General features: G+C 45.4%; 1 protein-coding gene across 9 annotated transcripts in view; it reads right to left on the minus strand.

Moving 5' to 3' along the window:
- Positions 1-17,175, minus strand: part of LOC119845605 (protein FAM186A) — a 32,496-nt gene that overhangs the window by 14,312 nt on the left and 1,009 nt on the right. For 3 of the 9 annotated variants that reach the window (XM_043506413.1, XM_043506414.1, XM_043506411.1), the window contains exons 2-6: positions 13,443-13,674; positions 8,124-11,498; positions 6,703-6,895; positions 5,075-5,253; positions 4,189-4,377 (exon numbers count right to left, since the gene is read on the minus strand). In XM_043506413.1, the coding sequence (XP_043362348.1) occupies positions 4,189-4,377; positions 5,075-5,253; positions 6,703-6,895; positions 8,124-8,227 (665 nt within the window). In that variant the 5' untranslated portion in view covers positions 8,228-11,498; positions 13,443-13,674. Of the gene's footprint in view, positions 1-1,047; positions 1,819-4,188; positions 4,378-5,074; positions 5,254-6,702; positions 6,896-8,123; positions 11,499-13,442; positions 13,675-14,546; positions 15,054-17,175 lie in introns of those variants that run through there. The other 6 variants (XR_006278323.1, XR_006278326.1, XM_043506412.1 and 3 more) reach the window with 6 other exon arrangements.

Consider the following 17,175-nt stretch of genomic DNA (forward strand, 5'->3'; position numbering starts at 1 on the left):
CAGGTCCTGACCCCACTGAGAATTTATGATAATTGCAGGCAACATTCACAGACAGGGCGAGCACTGAGGGGCAGGACAGGAGGATGTGTGTGTGTGTAAGTAACCTGGTCCTGACATGCCTATTCAGCCTCCAGAGCTACAAATCTGCATCTTTCACCAGCACAAAACCCACTGGATCCCAAACTCCTCAGTCCCTCCCAGTTTGCCCTCCAGTTTGTGCAATCCTTTCCTGCTCTATCAGTGTGTGAACTTCTACAGGAGAAAAGCCTCAGAATTCTTGCCCTGTAAACCCCACCTAAGAAGCACCACTTTCCCCTGCCCCTCCAGCTTGGTATGCAGAATGTCAGTGAGAACTGGGCGTATCTGTTTTTCTATTGTGTTTGCTTCTTGCAGCTGATAAGACTCATTCCCAGTCCCACCAAACTAGTAGTCTCATTACCCTCAGAAGGTTTATTCACAGGCTTTGTAGTATGAGCATCAATATTGAAATAACTAGAACGATGGATTCCAATACCAAAGGACTCTGCAGGGCCCTTCCAAGGCAGGAGACCTGGCTATCATACACTTTACTATGTGGGGAGCTTTCAGAGGAAGCCTTGAATCTATGGATACTGCCTGTCTGTGTGGACATTATAGATTCATAGATTCCAAGGCCAAAAGGGACCATTTTGGTCATCTAGTCTGATCTCCTGTATAACACAGGCCAGAGAACTGCCCCAAAATAATGTCTACAGCATATCTCTTAGAAGAACATCTAGTCTTGATTGAAAAATTATCAGTGATGGAGAATTCATCACAAACATTCGTAAATTGTTCCAATTACTTTGACTGTTAAAAATTTACAGTTTATTTCCAGTCTGAATTTATCTAGCTTCAACTTCCAACCATTGGAACTTTTTATAAATTTCTCTGATAGACTGAAGAGCCGATTATTAAATATTTGTTCCCCATGTAGGTACTTACAGACTGTGATCAAGTCACCTCTTAAGCTTCTCTTTGTTAAGCTAAACAGATTGAGCTCCTGGAGTCTATCACTATAAAGCATGTTTTCTAATCCTTTAATAATTCTTGTGACACTTCTCTAAACCCACTCCAATTTATCAACATCCTCTTGTATTGCTGGCACCAGAACTGAACACAGTATTCCAGCAGTGGTCACACCAATGTCATGTTAGAGGCAAAATAACCTGTTTACTGCCACTTGAGAGTGCCCTGGTTATGCACCCAATGAGCACATTAGTTCTTTTGGCCACAGAGTCACACGGAAGCTCATGTTCAGCTGATCATCTCCACTACGAACCCCAAATCTTCTTCAGAGTCACTGCTTCTCAGGATAGAGTCCTTCATCATGTAAGTATGGCCTACATTCTTTGTTCCTACATGTATACATTTACATTTAGCCATATTAAAAGGCATATTGTTTGCTTGAGCCCAGCTTGATCTCTCTATATCAGTGACCTGTCCCCTGCATTACTTACCACTCCCCCGATTTTGGTGTAATCTGCAAACTTGATCAATGATGATTTAATGTTTTCTTTCAGGTTATTGGTAAAAATGTTAAATGGAGTAGAGCCAGGAAGATCCCACAGCACTTTTCACAAGAGTCAGGGTTTCCCAAACACTTCCCAAGCCCCGCACCCGATGCAACACAGCCTGATTGCTGCCCTCTACCCGCACGGTGACTGGATTCTATGGGTACAGTCGCCGTATGGTTTGTAAACAATGTTTGGATAAAAGGCACTCAGTGAATGTTGGAGAAGGTGAGCAGAATTCTGCTGTTCTCTTCCGGAGGTTCTTCCCACTCAACTCCCCTGCATCCTTGAATCCAGATCAGTTTAAATGAGTAAATGTAATGAGATTCCATGCGTGTGTATAACAATTAAACAAACTTAAAGGCTGGGGATACAAATTCAATGCAGGTTTCAGAGTAGCAGCCGTGTTAGTCTGTATTCGCAAAAAGAAAAGGAGTACTTGTGGCACCTTAGAGACTAACAAATTTATTAGAGCATAAGCTTTCGTGAGCTACAGCTCACTTCATCGATTCATTCATCAATTCAATGCAGGCAGTGTCATTCTGAACACAAGAATGCTGTTGAGTGACTAAACAGTGACACCTACAGGCCACTCATGAAGAGAGACAGGAAGGGAGATTAACTCAACTCTCTAGCCCAGACAAAGGTGGCAGCAATGTGAGCACAAATCATGAGAGATAAGGGTCACATTTTCACCCCATATCATCTGCTGCCTCGGCCCTGGATTCAATGAGCATCTCTACCTGCCTTTGAGCGCAGAAAGGGTTTTTTATCATTGCCTAGGCTTAGGGGTTTGCCCTGTGGTCTTTGGCTTGCTATGGGGAGGGGCAGAAGTGCCATGGAAGCCGAAGTGGCGTTGACCAGACAGAAGGAGACAGAGAGGCCAGGTTGGCTGTAGAGGAGACAGTTCTGGAGCCCAGAGCCCCACAACTGTCTGGATTTGCATGAGCATAGCTCAGGGGCGGGCAAACTTTTTGGCCTGAGGGCCATATTGGGTTTCCAAAATTGCATGGAGCCAAACAGCCAGGCATGGCTCAGTCCCTGATCCCTATCCAACCCCCTCTGCTTCTCGTCCCCTGACGGCCCCCCTGGGACTCCTGCCCCATCCAGCACCCCCTGCTCCCTGTCCCCTGACCCCCCCCAGACCCCCTGCCCCTGATTGCCCCCCACCACCCCATCCAACCCCTCCTCTCATTCCTGACTGCCCCCCAGGACCCCTGCCCCATCCAACCGCCCCTTATCCCTGCCTCTGACTGCCCTCCCAGGATCCCTGTCCCAATTCAATCCCCTTATTTCCTGCCCTCTGACCGTCCCAACCCTATCCACATCCCTGGCCCCGACCACCCCCTCGAACTTCCCTGACCTCTATCCAACCCCCCCACTCCCTGCCCCCTTACTGTGCTGCCTGGAGCACCAGTGGCTGGCAGTGCTACAACCGCGCAGCACAGAGCACCAGGGCAGGCTGGGCTCTGCAGCTGCACTGCCCCAGGAGCTCACAGCCCCCCGCCCAGAGCACTGCGCCGGCGCAGTGAGCTGAGGCTGCACGGGAGGGGGAACAGTGGGGGAGGGGCTGGGGGCTAGACTCCCGGGCCAGGAGTTCAGGGGCCGGGCAGGAGGGGCCTGCGGGCCGTAGTTTGCCCACCTCTGGCATAGCTGGTCCTTTTAATCCATGCAAACTTTTTAGATCTTGGGGGTCATGGGGAACAAATGGCTTGCCTTTCTCAGTTGAAAAAATGTGGCAATTCATCACATTTTGGGGTGCTCCTCCCACATTCACAGGAATGAGCCTTGTCCCCTGCTCAGGTATCTTTGAGCACCACCAGCAGGAGTCAGGACCAGCAGCATGTGAACCTGCAGCAACAGGCTGTTGCAGAAATTCTAAGAAGTTCCGGGAAGAAGGAAACATCAGCACTCTGCCAAAGCTTTTGGCAAGCAGGAGAAACACACACACCAAGCTAGCAGGGCAGAGCGACATCTGGCTGTGGGGGAACACAAGCAGTGTGGTGTGGATGGGAGGTGGACACAAAGCCCATGTGGTGGGGAGCTAGCTGGGCTGTTATTAATATGTAATGCTAAGGTATTTGTTAGCTCAGTGTGCACCCATTACTCCCAGTTACTCTGATACGTGTATCCATGTGCAAGTATCAAGGGGACTCTTACATCTCTAATGTCGTGTCTGAAAATAATATTTTGGCCTTCCTCTTGGCCTCCACTCATAGCACATTTGCATCCTGCCTCCCTCTTCTCCTCCACAGGCCCTCTCTCACCTTCCTTTGCCCGCCCCCTGCTCAAATACAGCTCTTTCTGCAGCATAAAACCAAAGAGACAGGGTGACTTCAGTCAAAAAAGAAATCCCATTCAGCATGTAGAGAGGTGTAGGATGGTCTAATGGTTAGAGCACCTGGATGGGAGTCACAAGAGCTGGGTTCTATTTCAGGCTCTGATACTGACTTGCTTTTCCCTCTGTGCCTCATTTTGCCCATCTGTAAAATGGGAATACAGATGTTTCCCTAACTCACCTGGAAGTTTAACTCATTAATAATTGCAAAGCTTGGTGAGATCTTTGGAAAGAGGGAATTAGAGATTGACACAGTCATATTATTATAACATGGTTCCTCCTGCAGATTAAGGTAAAATAAAATGTAAGGCTGTTTACCGTGCCTGTAGAGTTCTAAAGGGTTTGCTCCTAACTGAACTCACATCCAGTTCCAAAAATCTAGGGATATCTGGGAAGCCACGAGCCTGGGACCAGAGTAGTGACACAGGGGGTTTTGGAACAATAGGAAAACTGTGAGAGATGACTTCGGTCCTCCATACTGACTCTATCTGGTCACAAAGCTGCTCACTGCAGGAGCACAAGAACACAGTCATTTGCAAGCAATAAAAACTACTCAGCTACAAACCTATTAACATGGTAACGTGATGGGCCAAGCCATGGGCTCCTGACTCAACCCACAATGTACAAACAAGTGCTAAAGCTAGGCATTTAAGCCCATATTTAAGCACCTACATAAGTGGCCCAGTGTTCAAAGGACTTCAGTGGGAGATGGAGGTGAGAAGTGCCTCTCAGGATTAGACTCCAAAGGGAGTTTACCTGAGTCAATGACAGGACTTGGCTCAGTAGCAATTGAGGGTGCTCAGCAGGATTGGGCTTCAAATGTGGTTGGCAGCCCTAGAGATTGAAGTCCTCTGCTTAGCCACAGAGCAAGTACAGAGAGGAAGGGAAAAAACTGAAACAGCCAAGATGGGAACACAGGGTATGTCTTACTCTGGCTGGAGGTCTTGAAAGAGTGGGACAGTGAAAATGAGGAGAGGCCAAATGGAATGCTGAGGCTCTCGGGGCTTGATCCTGATAGAAGTTGAGAAGTTGACCTCAAAAGTCAGTGAGAGTTGTAGATGCTCAGCCTCTTAGAGGAGGCAACAAGCACCTTACAGGATCAGGCCCACAATGTGGACCTGAGCATCAGATCACTATTTGGGGCTGTAGCAAAGCAGGGTGTATTAATAAGGGCTGCCTTGAACATTTCCAGACCCCCATATACCTGACTCCAGCTGGATGCATAAAGTCTCTGACTTTCTTCACACTTGCCAGGGGGTTTGGATAGCCAGGGGATTTGGATCCGGCATGGGCTGAGGACGGGAACTCCTTCTTCATTTCATCCACTGCTTTGATCATGAGTGGGGATGGGCTGCTGAGGTGGAGTTCAGTGCTCAGGCGGAGCTAATGGAACAACAAAGAAAAGGAGCTGTCCTCCTGCTGCCAGTGCTTCCCCTTTCCCTTCTCTCACTCACATTCAGAAATAACCTGACTGAAATCAAAAGGGCTACAATGGGTAAAACTGGGTATGGGGAGAGGAGAATCTGGTCCAATTAATCTGTTCACTGGTAATAATAAATAATAATAATATCTAAATCCTTGGCCAGTAGGAGTTTGTCTGAGTAAGAACATAATAAAGACTAACACGGCTGCTACTCTGAAACATAAGGATTGGAAAAAGAAAAGGAGTACTTGTGGCACCTTAGAGACTAACAAATTTATTAGAGCATAAGCTTTCGTGAGCTACAGCTCACTTCATCAGATGCATTTGGTGGTTCGTAATCATTAGTAAAAGAATAATAGAGATATTATGGTAATTATAGGCAAGTATAGCAAAGAGACAGATCCTGCCCCAGAGAGCTCACAATCTAGATGTTAGGACGCAACAGGTGAACACAGTAGACAAATGGAGTGGGGAGAGGATCTGATGGGATGAGGGAACAATAAAACAAAGGTTAGCATAAAATAAAAACAGAAGCCTCAGTTCGCCACTTGTCTAACCAATGCCAGATGACAGTGATGTTTAGGTATCATGGCAGAGGTAGGTTTTATGGAGGGATTTAAAAGAGGAGAAGGTGGTACTTTAAATTTTTTTACAGGAATTTATTAATTATTTCAAATCCCAGAATGCTGCCAAGCACCCACAACTCCTGTTGGCTTTTCTGGAGACTACAGGCAGTTAAGCATGCTACTCAGTATCGGGCACAGTAACATTTTGCCTTTCTCCAGCTCCTTTCAATTGAAGGCAAAGTATTTATCTGGCCTCCATTACCATTACCTGAACACCTAGCAATCTTTAATGTATTCGTCCTCTGAGCACCCCTGTGCAGTGGTTATTATCCCATTTGCAGATGGGTATCTGAGGCACAGCGATGCTAAGTGACTTGCCGAAGGTCACCCACGAAGTCTGTGGCCGAGCAGGGACTTGAACCAAGTCCTAAACTAGTACCCTAATCTCTGGACCAGCCCTCTTCTTTGCAACCACAATTGATCCTCAACACCCTTCCCACTCCCTGGAAGACTAGGATTCAAGAATAGATGGGAAATATCAGTAAAGGTGACATCTACTCCTGTGCAGACAGCCAGAGCAAGGCTGATGCACTACTTACGTCCCACTTATGCTCTTCGGGCTTTGGGCATAGGCCTTGTGCTGGCATTTCTGCACAGGGGGAAATTTCACCCTAACCCCTTACATGCTGTTTTTTTGTCTTGTTATCCCATTGGCTATTTCTAAGTTTAGAAACAAAAATGAACCATAAAAACCAAGGGACATACTCTTCTCTTGGTTATGCCAATGATGTTAGCAGGATTATCTGTGGGAACCAAGAAGAGAACTTCTCCCCAAAAGCTCACCTGGGCAAATAAGGAAATCATCTTGCCAAGGCAGTGTTGACGTGTCTGCTCTGCTGTTTTCTGCTTGGCCACCCAGCACTGTAGCACCTTTTTCCGGTAAGCATCCACCCTCTCCACATATGTGTACAAGTTCCAGACCTCAGCACCATCATTTACAGCTCTGGCAGCTTCCAATCGGAACATTAAGGTTTGTCTTGGAATAGAAAGAAAAGGAATTAAATTGTGAGAAATATTTCTTCTCCACAGTAGAAGAGAAACCAAACAACCTATTTACATAGTTTGGTGTGTGTTGTGTTAGCAGGGGAGTGGGGAAGGATATGCAAACTGAGGGGTGCTTGGGTTTAGGGTTCTGTCTAGCCATACATCCAGCCATCTCAGTTTTTCTAATGCCCTATCATCTTAATTTCTAGGTATTGCAGTACCTCGTTTGCATCTCTTTTAATTAGAGATGGTCCAGACCACAACCCTGGATCCAAGACCTTTGACCTTTGGGGTGTTTGAAATCCAAACCCAAGGGCTGTGGCTTGAGTTCATCACTACCTTTTTGCCTAAAATTCACGGTTGGGGGTGGGATAAATTGTTCTGGCTTTGACCCATCTGTAATTTTGAGGCCAGGTTTTTCTGTCAGATCTGTACAATGGATCTCAGCGCTGATATTTCGGAGCATGGAAAACCCGCTCATATCACTAGGTGATGAGACCATGTGGAGTTTCCTTTGTGCTGCTTTGAGCCTTTATCTTCCAACCATCCAAAAAAAAGTATAGAGTTGATAGGCTAATCTGATTGATTTAGGGACAAATCCCAAGAGGCACCAACTACCCAGAACTACCAGTAAAGGAAATGGTCTTATTGCTGAGCTAGGGCCAAATCCTGAGAGATGCTGAGCACACTTTGCACAATCCTGTTCTGATGAGATCAGTGAGAGTTTGACCACTGAGCTCAATAGAAGCAGACTTTAATGGGTGCTACACATGCTCAGCACCTCTCAGGATCTGATCCACTGGACCCCATCCTGGTTGCCCTGAGGAACAGCCAAACAAAGAGGCAGCTGTCCTTTGGAGAATACCCTGGTGCAAGACACTATTTGAGCCCTTTCACAAGAGCCCCAAGTGGAGGGAAATTCCAGGGTATGTTTGTGTGTGTGGCATGTCAGGGAAGGGAGGGGACATGAACTAGGTGTGTCTGCACCTTACTTATTCCCCAGCTGCCACAAGGCCTGTGGTCTGAGTAAGGCCTTAGTAAGCACCTCAAGATTTGTTCCATTGGCTTCAATAGGAATTTTGCCTGTGTAAAGACTGAGCAAAGTCCTGCTCCCATTGAACTCAATGGACAGGCTCACATTGGCTTTGATGGCAGCAGGAGCAGGTCCTTAGCAAGGATTTGGCCCCACATGGATACCAGTAGTCTGCATATGTTGGTACCTGACATGCTGAAGGTGGCAGAAGTAGATGTATTTGTGGAAGAGGAGAGCCAGCCTCTCAACATCAGTGTGCAGGGTCTCAGTGATAACTTCCTTCGCCTGCATGTGCAGATGTGGGGGTAGTCTGCTTCTGCCACTGCTGCTGCCATAGCCTCTCCTGCTCCCGCTGCTTCACCTCCTGCTGCTGCCACTTCCTCAGCTGAAGGTCATGTTCCTCCTGCTCCTGCTGCCACAGCTCCTCATGCTCCTCCACCTGCTGCTGCCAGTGCCTCGCCTGCTCCTCATGCTCTTTCTCCTCCTGCTGCCAGTTTCAGCTGCTCCCACTGCTGCTGCCACGGCCTCTGACGCTCTTTCTCCTGCTGTTGCCATAGTTTCTGCACCTCCTCCTGCTCCTCCTCCTGCAGCCGCCACAGCCTCTGATGCTCTTCCTCCTGCTGCCGCCACAGTCTCTGCACCTCCTCCTGCTGCCGCCACAGTCTCTGCACCTCCTCCTGCTGCTGCCACAGCCTCTGACGCTCTTCCTCCTGCTGCCGCCACAGCCTCTGCACCTCCTCCTGCTCCTCCTCCTGCTGCCGCCAGTCTCTGCACCTCCTCCTGCTCCCGCTACAGTCTCTGCACCTTCTCCTGCTGCCGCCACAGCCTCTGCTGCTCCTCATGCTTTTCCTGCTGCTCTTCCTGACACTGCTGACATAGCCTCTGATGCTGCTTCAGCTGCTGCTGCCTCAGCCTCTGCTCCTCCGCTTGCTCCTCCAGCCACTTCTTCCACTGCTTTTGCTTCTCTTCCTGCCGCTCCTTCTGCCCTTCCTGCAGTGGCTCCTGCCGTGGCTGCAGCTCCTCAAACTGATGTTCTTCCTGCTGCAGCTACTCCTCCTCCAGCTGCTCCACCTCCACCTTCTCCTTTACCCCTTGCAGCTGCTGCTGGAGCTGCTCCTCAGGCTGTGGTGACTGCATCTGATATTGCTGCTCCTTCTGTATCTTCTTAAACCATTCCTGCTCCTCCTCCTGCCATTGCTCCTGCTGCTGTTGCCACCATTGCTGCTGCCATTGCTTGGGAAACTGAAAATGTGCTGAGACGTTAGGTTCCTTCCACAGGGCTGCAGGGAGTCCCCATCGTGAGATCACAGGAACTTTGGACTCCAAAAAGGGACTGTCAGGATCACTCAACTTTACCTCCTCATCATGCTCTTCAGTCAGCTCCAGGCTCCTTGGAAGTTTCTGTTCCTCTAAGCTGCTGGAATATTTTATCTTCATTTTTGAGATGCATTCTTTCAGTTTCCTCTCCAAGGCCATGTAGAGCCTTTGGGCTTCTGGGTCGTTGGGCAGCATCCTCTCTGCTTGTCTCTTCCCGGGAGAGGGACATTTCCATAGCTTCTCCATCTTCTGCTCCAGATAAGCCAGGGTAGCTGAATTAAACCCACACAGTTCAGTGGATGGTTCAAGCTTGCTTCTGCTGATAGGGCTCTGAGGCATTTCTGTATGTGTCTCCTCAGTGTACAGGCTTTCCTTCTTCCTCCTCTGCTTTCCTTTCCCAGAGATCCCTTGGTATGGGAGCTCTGTTGGGGATGGGAGCATTTCAATTTCTTCTTCACTGTCAGCCTTGAGCTCATGTTCATCAGGCAGGATCTCATGCCATTCACCAGTGACATCTTCAACAGCTTCTTGGGTTCCACCCAGGAGGCTCACATCCCATTTGTCAGCAGCCTCTGTTTGCTCACTGTCCAGAGGTGGTTCATGCCGTCTTCCAACCAGGTCTCCTGAAGTCTCTTCTTGTTTTCCCACTGGGATGACTGCATCTCATTTGACAACAGTGTCTTGAGTTCTCTCTACTGGGGCTTTCTGTTTGTCACTGATGTCTTCACCTCTCTCTGTCGAGGCTGTCAGTGCTGGCTTTTTATCTAGAAGCTCTGTATCCCATTTGTCACTGGTGCCTTCACCTCCCTCTACCAAGACTTACCTTAAAGGGTTTTTATCTAGAAGCTTTACATCCTATTCGTCACTGGTCTCTTCACCTCTCTCTATTGAGGCTTTCAGTGCTGGCTTTTTATCTAGAAGCTTTGTATCCTGTTTGTCACTGGTGTCTTCTGTTCTCTCTACCAATGGTCTCTGAAGCTGCTTTTTATCTGGTACCTTTGCCTCCCTTTTCCTACAGGGGGATTTACCAAGGTCTGCCTGGGATTTCCATGACAGCTTTTCAGCTGACAGAACCGCATCCTTTTTCCTACTAAGATCTTTATCATCATCTTCCTGGGATTTTCTTTCAAAAGAAGCCCTGGCCCCAAATTTCATGTCTCTTAAAGATGGTTCTATCTTTATTACTGCTTTTTCCTTCACCTTGTGCAGTTCTTTTTGCATTGCCTCATTTGCTACAAGAAGCATCTTGTATTTGTCTTCAATGCTTTGGACTCGAGCCTCCAAAGATGCCGTTTTCTCATTAAGCATCTGTACTTCCTTTTGAAGGTTCACATACTGAACTTCCTGCTTCCTGGACTCCTGGGATGCTAAGGTATCATACTTTGCTTGCAGGCCACGGCACTGTTTGGTTAGCAGAGTGAAGGCTTTGGTGAGATTGGCCACCATTGTCACTATATATTTAACAACAACAGCTTCTGCTTTGTTGAACAGTGTGGACCCTACAAATTCCTGTAACATGGTAAGGAGCTCAGAAGTCCTGGAGAAAATTACAGATTCATCTTCTAGCATCTGTTCAGGGCTCAAGGGCTGGGCTTCCTGAGGTTTCTATGCAACTTTCTCTCGCCATGCTCTCCACATGCCGGTTTTGGGAACAACTGGGAAAGTTAGACACACAAAGAGAAAGAATTAGGGTCTATAATGAAAGGAGGGATGGTCATATGGCTCTGGGATAAAACTCAGAAGATCTGGTTCAATTTATGGCTCTGTCACAAACTCTCTGTGTGACATTAGGTAAGATTCTTCACTGCTCAGTCCCCCATATTTAAAATGGGGATAATAATCCTTTCTGTATCTAGCTTGTCTACTTAGTTTGCCTCTGATTGGGAAAACACTTTGGGGTGCTCTCAATAAAGATGTACAGTAGGCTGGAAAGCATATTGAAATGCCTCATGCTTGAAGGTCATTTTTTAAAATCTGGCTGCATATGCATCAGATCGTTGTTCCTCCAAATTAATCAGAAATATTAATTTCTCCCCTTTTCTCATTCCAAGATGTTTGAAAAAAATACTTGATTTTCCCCTCTTTTTTCTCCTGTGTTCTACAAGACTTGTGTAGAGATCGAATAGCTGCATTATACATCCTTCTGTATAATCAAGGGAGGTCAGCAACTTGGTCTCCATATCACTGACCCACTGGACAGTGAGGGTGTCTCCTACTTGTTCTTTGCCTTCTGACAACATTTCACCTTGAAAAGAGCCAAAGCAAAAAGGGGAATGAAGCGCACGTTAATTACCTTCCAAAAAATCAAACCCTTATTAAATGATACAAAAGATCTTGGCCTGATGATTAGCAATTTATATGTGACATGTCTACAGTCAGGTGTGGTCACAGAAAGGTCTCAAAACTGCACAAGGAGGTTAGATGAATATTGTAACATATCACACAAACACAGGAAAATACATAGGGAGGTGGGGACAGCAATGCTGTAGGGTAGGCAGGGAGCAGGAATCTGTGAGATGGAGTCTTAGGACATTCAGTAAGGGCCTCTGAGAGTGCTAAGGAGGTGGGCAAGCAGGTGTCTCCCCTTGTTGGTGAGAAGGAGGTAGGAATCATGTTTGGGGACAAAGAGTGTGACAGGTATTAAAAACTAATATAACTCATCTTAGATCCCTCAGTGGGGAACCACGAGGGCAAATCATCTAATTCCTGGTATTCTAAAGGTTAAATTCAAGACGGTCCTGTAAATCAGACCCCCCACTATATAGCTGCAGGGTTTGAGCAGAGATGAGTATGATAACTTGGGGTCCAGACAACCCATAGGGAGAACAAGAGGCTTAAACCCTCAAAATAAGCAGTTCAATCAACTGATTGCAGAATATATCTTGGTACTATAAAAATATACCAAGTAAGGTTTTGAATAAACTTGTAATGTTCTGAACTTGATGGTCATTATGAGATCTGTATATAGACCATGATCATTAATGTATGTATGTGTATACATAAAAAATTGTAAATTGTAATTGTGGGGCAACTTTAGCATCACCTCAAAACAGGGCATTGAAGCAATTAGGCAGGGATAGGCTACCTCCCAAGACAGTTGCTTACATTATACCAGCTTCAAGTACCTATCCATTGTTCAGCCCAGGAAAGGATAATGGTAGACCATTAAAGTTAATGGAAAGACATTGAGACAACTGGGAATTTCCCTAGTCTGAATAACCAGGAATCACCATAGTCTGAGAGAAAAAAAAAGGGTAAAAATATATTTTTTTAAAGGAGTCTTGAAGCTGACGTTTTCATCCAGAAACTGAGGGACCGCCTCCAAGTGGGAAGCTGTCTGTGAAACACTGGATCCCCCAACAGTTAGGAGGTACACTGGGAAACTGTTTAAAGGCAATAGGTAACTTGTATTAGAAAAAATATTTTAACTAATACAGAAGACATCTGAAGCTGTGTCTTTATGTTTATTTACTGTGTAACTTGTATATGTTTGCTCTCCCTTACTATTTCATCTTTGAATCTGTGGTTTTTCTATTAAATAAACAATTTGTTTGTTTTTACCCAAGCAGTTTTCGGGTGTGCAAATTGTGAGGAGTGTGTATGGCAAAGTGAGATGATAATTGGAAGGCTACTTTCATGCCTTTAGGGATCACAAACTAGAGGGGGAAAATCAGTCTGTCTTGGGAAAGGAATGGATTTGGGGACAACTAGGCCTATAAGAACTGTTGGTGTTACCCTGGAAGGAGGAGGCCAGTGAAAGCCAGGGTAAGACTTTGTGCTTGCGAGCAAGCTACTGGTGTCTGGGATCTGAGCCATAGCAGCATAGCATTAAAGCACCCCAAGGTTATAACAGAAGGTGGTGACTGCACCCCTTACCAGCCTGGGTGATCACCCAAACATCACAATGGGATCAAACTATGAAGTTGGAATCCAGCTCAAAACTTCCCCAAAGTTCAGAGGCTTTTGGATCCAGGTTTTTGACTGACCCCGTGATAGAGATATAGAATCATAGAATCATAGAATATCAGGGTTGGAAGGGACCTCGGGAGGTCATCTGGTCCAACTCCCTGCTCAAAGCAGGGGTCAGGTGGAGAGCATGGTTCCAGACATCCCTAAAGTTTAGGGCTATGGCTCTAGAGCTACCTGTACTTTGGAGCATCCCAGAGGCCAACCGTCTCCATTAGCTTACCCCATTCTTTTAATGATTCCAGAACGAACTTTAAATCTTTCCCTTGAACTGTGCTGGCTTTGAGCAAGATGGCTACTTTGTCCAGAAGAAGTGCCCTCCGTTTCCTCTCAGCCCAAGTGCTGGAGAGGAAGAACTATTCTTCTGTCTCTGGGTCCATCCCTTCATCCCCTTTGAAGCAGTTACATACCCGGTTCACATTGTCCAGAATTACAAACAATTGCTTAAAAACCTCCTAAAGAGAGAGGATGGGGCCTTAATAAAACTGTTTCTAGAACACCCTGCATGCAAGGAGCTCAAGCCCAGGTAAGTAAATCCACTGGACTGGGATTCAGGAGAGCTAGGTTTCATTCTGCCACAGACTCCTTGTTTGAGTTTGGGCACGTCACTTAATTTCTATGTGAGATAATACTTCCTTTCTCCCACCTTTGTTTGACTTCTCTATTCAGATTGTAAACTTTTTGAGGCAGGAGCTGCCTCTCATTATGTGCTGCCTAGCACAATGAGGCTCTGATCTCAGTTAGGAGATCTGGGTGCTACAGTAACATATAACAGAGGATGAGCTAGGAATAGAACCTAGCTAGGGTGGGTCTCAGCACTGCAAATGGGAATGCTTAACACTTTTCAGGATCATGTCCCTTCATTTCTAAATGACAAATATCAGGAATTAAATATTCTGCTTCTCAAATTGCTGATAAAGCCAACTGGCAGCGGACATGAGCCTTTCACTAAAAATGCAAAAAGAAAAGGAGTACTTGTGGCACCTTATAGACTAACAAATTTATTAGAGCATAGCTTTCGTGAGCTACAGGAAGTGAGCTGTAGCTCACGAAAGCTTATGCTCTAATAAATTTGTTAGTCTCTAAGGTGCCACAAGTACTCCATTTCTTTTTGCGAATACAGACTAACACGGCTGCTACTCTGAAACCTGTCACTAAAAATGGAAAGCAATTCAAGACCCCTAATGGGCATATTTAGTGGGGCATAAAATCTGAGACCTCCACCTATCTCTGGTGCTGCTCCTACAAAGGGCTAACCTCCCTTGCACCCTACTCACAGGAGGCATTCAGCTGCCCCAAAGATCAGGTGCTCAGAGTCAACATGTACCTTCCTTGCTCTGTTGAGCTGGGTAGCATCAATTTTGTCCAGTATGTTCTTCACTGAGGGGGGGATTTCAGTGAGAGGACTGATAGTGAGTTCAAATGTAGAGGCTGCAGCTTCAGGCTCGGGTTCTGAGTTTGTTTCAGATTCATATGAGCTTCCTGATGACAATGATGAAGATGATGATTCCTGCACTGCCATGTTTAGGACCTGGTAGTTTTCCTGCACTAAGAATAAACTTCTGACAATTCCAAGCTGAATCACAGGGTAAGCCTGTTTAGTTTCCTCATTCTAGAGGTGTAGTTGGAGGTCCAGTTTCTCTGGCTGTTAGCTCAACATCAGAGGGGCAAATGGACATGTCAACCAAGAGATGAGAATATTCCATTTGTCTGGGTGATGTCATAATAACCCTTCCTGTGGTTCTATCCTGAAATCATCAGGCACAGTGAATGGAATGTACATAGATAGACACCTACGAAATAGGATTTACTAATTAAATAACCCGTAGGGAGATTTCAACAGGAGTGCTTAACATAGGGTGACCAGATAGCAACTGTGAAAAAAGAGGACAGGGGTTGGGGGGTAATAGGCACCTATATAAAAAATGTCCTTATAAAAACGGGACATCTAGTCACCCTAGCTTAACAAGAAGGTTCTAGAACAGAACACTTATATCCCAGTCAGTACAGCTTTCTAGTAGAAGGTGACATTGCTGGCTGTACTACAAAAGTTCAGAGCTGCAGTTGTCCAATAATCTTTCTATCATTTATGTACTGCAAGCACAAGTAGTCCTCAGCGGGACACATCTGAGTGTTTGCAAGGACAAGTCTCTAGTGGTGCTGGACATTTTAAAAATAGAATTTCTTGTCAGAGTAATTACAAATGAAGCCATTCCTGAAGAGGAGCTGCAGGGATTCCCTAACATAACTGGTGCTCAAGCTTTTAATGCTTTGTAAGGCTATTTATGAAAAAGCTTTTCATGGATTCACTTCCCCTCCCAACTCCCAATTTCCTACCATTTGCCTATAAAATATTTCAGTCTGCAGACCACCAGGAAAGGTGATCACAGGTGGCCCGTGGACCATACTTTGATTATCAGTGCAATATTGTGGCTGGAAATCATTGTTCTTGGATCCTTTTTGTACTCATTGGAGATTTTTCTTTATTTAGCAGAAATCACTGCCTGCCAAGCTGGCAAATTGAAATGTTGTATGCAGTGTTGTTGTAGCTATGATGGTCCCAGGATATTAGAGAGACATGATGGGTGATGTAATATCTTTTATTGGACCAACTTCTCTTGGTGAGAGAGACATGCTTTTGTGCTTACACAGAGCTCTTCAGACCTAAAGAGCTCTGTGTAAGCTTGAAAACTTGTATCTCTCACAAACAGAAGTTGGTCCAGTATGATTTTACCTCACTAACCTTGTCTTTCTAAATTGAAATGTTGGCATTCCTTCTCCCCTGACCCACTTTCAGGACTCCATGCAGTGAATTACTCCATTTCCCACTCCAAAGTTTCAGCTGTTTCTGCTCTTGATCTTATCCTCTACAAGTACAAAGAATTAAACCTTATGGTTTGAGTGGGGAAAGCAGAGAATCCTTGGAATACAGGCCTCTGATTGCCTGTGAGTTATGGGAAAAGAGCATTAGGAACCTACGAATTGCCAGACAAGATCAGGAGTCCACCTACTGCAGTATCCTGTCTCCGATAGTGGCCAATACCAGATACTCAGAGATAGGGTCCTAAATGAGTCCTAAAATGGATAGCTCTGGTATAACTTGCCTTAGGGAGTATCTTCCTGAATGCCTTGATTAGAAGTTGGCTTTGCTGAGGGCTGGACAAAAATGTACATAATTTTGTTGAATTTTTCATTGTGCAATTTTCAAAAATCAACAATTTTTTGTATATTAAATGTTTTTCACAAATGTTTGTTTTACATTTTGGGGTTTGTTTTCAGTTTTTCTCCCCTGACATTCTTTCCCCTTTTTCTTTTCTCTCCTCCCTCCCTTTTACCCCCCCTTTTGTATTTTGCCACTGAAAAGGGGAGGAAAAAAGGGAGAGAAAGTTTGGGAAAAAAAAGAAAAATGATAAAATAAAAACAGACTAAGTGTTTTGTCTTCAAAGTTTTTTTTAAAGGAAACAAAGAAAAATTGTTCAAGAAAATGTCACGTTTTGAAAAAAGGCAATTTTTTTGGGGAAAAAAAAGTATTACAAAATTTCAACTAGCACTGCTTATGCTAATGGTCACCCTCTTCTACCCAAAAACCCCAACCAATACCCCTCCACATCACAAAAAAGGCAAATTAATAAAATTTAATTAATAAACACTACCCCGAGCTTTGACCCCATAAAGGGTGAAATGCCAGAGCCTTCACAAAGTGCACTGGGAATTTTACAGTTTAGTACTGATTTTATGTGGAAGGCACTCAGATATTAAGGTGGCAGTGGCAGTATAGAACTATCCCAAAATAGACAGGAGAGATAACTGAGTGTGTGTATGTGTGTGCAAGCATGTGTGTATGAGTGAGTGTTTATTATTACAAATTATTTGTACTGATGGATCAGAGATCCCCATGATGCTAGGTGATATACAAGCATATACACAAGCATAGTTTGACTTCTATATATGGGGGG

This window comes from Dermochelys coriacea, chromosome 20 (assembly GCF_009764565.3).
Source record: "Dermochelys coriacea isolate rDerCor1 chromosome 20, rDerCor1.pri.v4, whole genome shotgun sequence".
Classification (NCBI taxonomy): domain Eukaryota; kingdom Metazoa; phylum Chordata; order Testudines; family Dermochelyidae; genus Dermochelys; species Dermochelys coriacea.